The sequence below is a fragment of the Montipora foliosa genome, chromosome 12, assembly GCF_036669935.1.
Source record: "Montipora foliosa isolate CH-2021 chromosome 12, ASM3666993v2, whole genome shotgun sequence".
NCBI lineage: Eukaryota > Metazoa > Cnidaria > Anthozoa > Scleractinia > Acroporidae > Montipora > Montipora foliosa.
Window position 1 is genome coordinate 19,569,524 of NC_090880.1, and position 2,843 is coordinate 19,572,366.

At 39.3% G+C, this 2,843-nt stretch overlaps 1 protein-coding gene across 1 annotated transcript in view; it reads right to left on the bottom strand.

The window, feature by feature from the left end:
- Positions 1-208: 208 nt before the first annotated feature.
- LOC137979296 (histamine H2 receptor-like) overlaps positions 209-2,843 on the bottom strand; it is a 3,542-nt gene continuing 907 nt past the window's right edge. The window contains exon 1 of the mRNA XM_068826535.1: positions 209-2,843. This exon is cut by the window's right edge and continues 907 nt beyond it. Coding sequence (XP_068682636.1) covers positions 646-1,608 — 963 coding nt within the window. The 5' untranslated portion in view covers positions 1,609-2,843 and the 3' untranslated portion in view covers positions 209-645.

Consider the following 2,843-nt stretch of genomic DNA (forward strand, 5'->3'; position numbering starts at 1 on the left):
TAGGCGAAAACGTTCTCGTCAGTACGCCAAACTATTATATTCACAAAGATGAGACTGGTAATAGCCCTTTTCACGGTTAGTTTTTCTCATTTACATTACAATGTAGTCTAACGTGGGTGCGAGGAAAATTCAGGTTAAAACTACAAAATAGCCCGAAATTGCCTCACATACATGCTAGATTACATTGTAATGCAAATGAGAAAAACTAACCGTGAAAAGGGCTATTGACTGATGCATTAAATTTTCTGAAAATGATAAGGTTCCCCGCAGTAAAACAGGACCGCATTGTCCTTTGAGGCTACAATAGTTTAGTTATAATTAAGGGCCTTCAGAACAAGTTTCTTTAAAGATCAGTTGCAGAATATCCGACATAGGTAGTCATAGGTGCGACTCATGGCAAAGGAACCCGAATTATAAGTTGTTTCGGCTTTATCACTGAGGGTTATTAAACATTCACTACCTTGAATAAACATGAGAAGATGAGACGAGTGTTTTAATCTTCTTAATTCTATTACTTCGATGCTTTACCAGATAACAACAGAGCAAAAAATTGAAAGACAAAGAGTTTCTGAACGAGCGGCAGAATGACAAGCTATACTCAAATTGAACGATAGACTGAATCATAGTCGGTGAATACCTCTCTGTTCACTTCCTTTGAGTAAGCGGCCTTCTGGAAAGGGGGAAGAGTTTTTTTACCGTATCCTTCACAGAGTTCCTGACTTCTTTAATCTTCCAACAATAGAGAACAGGATTCAACGACGAATTCAAAAAAACTAATGAAATCGTACTTTGCCTTGCAAGGTAAATGGATGGAGTAAGTCCTGATGCGGCGAGAATTACCCCAACTGCACCGTAAGGAACATAACAAACAACCAATGCCACTTGCAGCCACAGTGCGCTGCTGACAGCTTTCCTATATCGCGCCATGTTCAGTTGATGCGATTGGCTCATCGGCCGGTCAACCTTGCGAGTCTGGCGCTGCACTCGATTACGTTGATTTAGACACAAAGCATGGAAAATTTTCCCGTAGGAAAAAAGCGAAATTGCAAGACAAAGTCCCGACACCATATAGCCAAACCATAACGATATTAGGTAGTCCAAAAAGTGCAGAGTTGAAGCGACGATGGATACAACCCAATAAAACGTCAAAAGTAGAAACACCCTCTTGAGTGTTACAACTTGCCCGTATCTCAGGCCCAATTTCAGGGCGAGAAGTCTCTCAACAGCTATGGTGGTCATGGTTAGGAGAGACACGGAACACAACATGTTTCCGGCCAGATAAACAGCGCTTCTTACGAAGCGACAAAACTCCCAACTATATTTTGCCACAGAAATCCAGTACGCGACAAAAGTAGGTTGTGCGAAGAAACCAACACAGAGATCGGTTGTCGCCAAGCTACGAAGCAAGAGTTTGGACGGTGGATGCAACGGAGATTCCTTGCCAAGTGCAAGTAGAATGAGGAGGTTTCCCAGTATTGCAGCGACAGAGAGAAAAATGTTAATCACCGCTATTATTATCAGTGGAGAATGAGCAGTTTCGGTTATTTCCTCCGAACAAAGTAGTTGTTCATATGTTTTCGGCTTGAGGTGATCTGTTGAATTTGCCATTTTCCTGCGATGTTGATTTCTATTTGAAGAAAGGATGTCGTCGAGATCTGATCAGATGTGTAACAAGTTTATTCTTCACGAGGATGATATGCAGAATAAATTGTATAGTGGTGGCCAAATATGCCAGTCGTATATTTTCCACTGAAACAGCAGGTGGATTTCAACAAATTTACAAAAGAAACATATAAGTGTATTGCCCTTGATGACGTTTCTTCAAGCGCCCGCATTAATGATTGCAAGAGTGGTTATTACATGTTAATAGCACCAAGATGAAAACAGCGAACATCGAAGGGGATTGCAGTGATGAAAAGCAATGGGAAAACAAAGCGTAAAGTAACGTGATAACGTGAGAAAATTATACTATAACCATCGTATCCCGAATGAGATTTCATCGTTCATTTTGTTTTTGAATATTCTAATTCACGGGTGGTGGCAAACTCGAAATTGTAATTAATTCAGGAAGAACAGGAAATTTGCTTAACTGTAAAATTCAACAGCTAAAATCTCCCAAATGAAACACGATGTGAGTTGCAATTGAAATGAATTCGAAATCTGTAAGGTGTAAAATGACCTCAGATCCCTTAATTTGCGATACGGATTGTTATTAGTCACAAAATTAACTTTAAATAATATTGCGTTAAAATTTGAACTCGATCCGGTGAAATGAATAATTTCGATTTCATCAAGATGCGAAAAAGAAATCAGCAACTGAATGTGAGAAATGAAAACAATTGTACTTAACGAAAATTTCTTCATATAGTCTTTGAATGAAACAATTTCCTACGGAAACGTAATATCCGTATTAAAAGGCAGGATACTTCATTTCAACAGAGTTTCACTGGTACTCCGACAACAAAACCGCGTTCCAAAGTATTTTCGGTTTTTGCTAACCCTATAAATGCAAATGCTGTTTATTGCAAGTGTCAAGAAGGTAACAGCAACAGGAGGAATGCAATTATCTTTACTTCATGCAACTGTTTTGTAGGAAGTTTTCGAGGTCAAATCTTTGTGGTAGACTTATCGGGGTCTAGAACAAGTCTTGATAACTCTGAAAAAACACTTATCGAAAAATGGTCTTGCAAGTATTTACAAGTCATGCAAGTTGTAGATCATCGCAGTTTCGCGGCAACGCAAAAAAAAATGCGAAGAAACATGGAAGAAAACCTGAAAAAAATACAGCCTTGAACGGCGCTCGAACGCACGACAGTTGAAGTACAATTGCTCTACCAACTGAG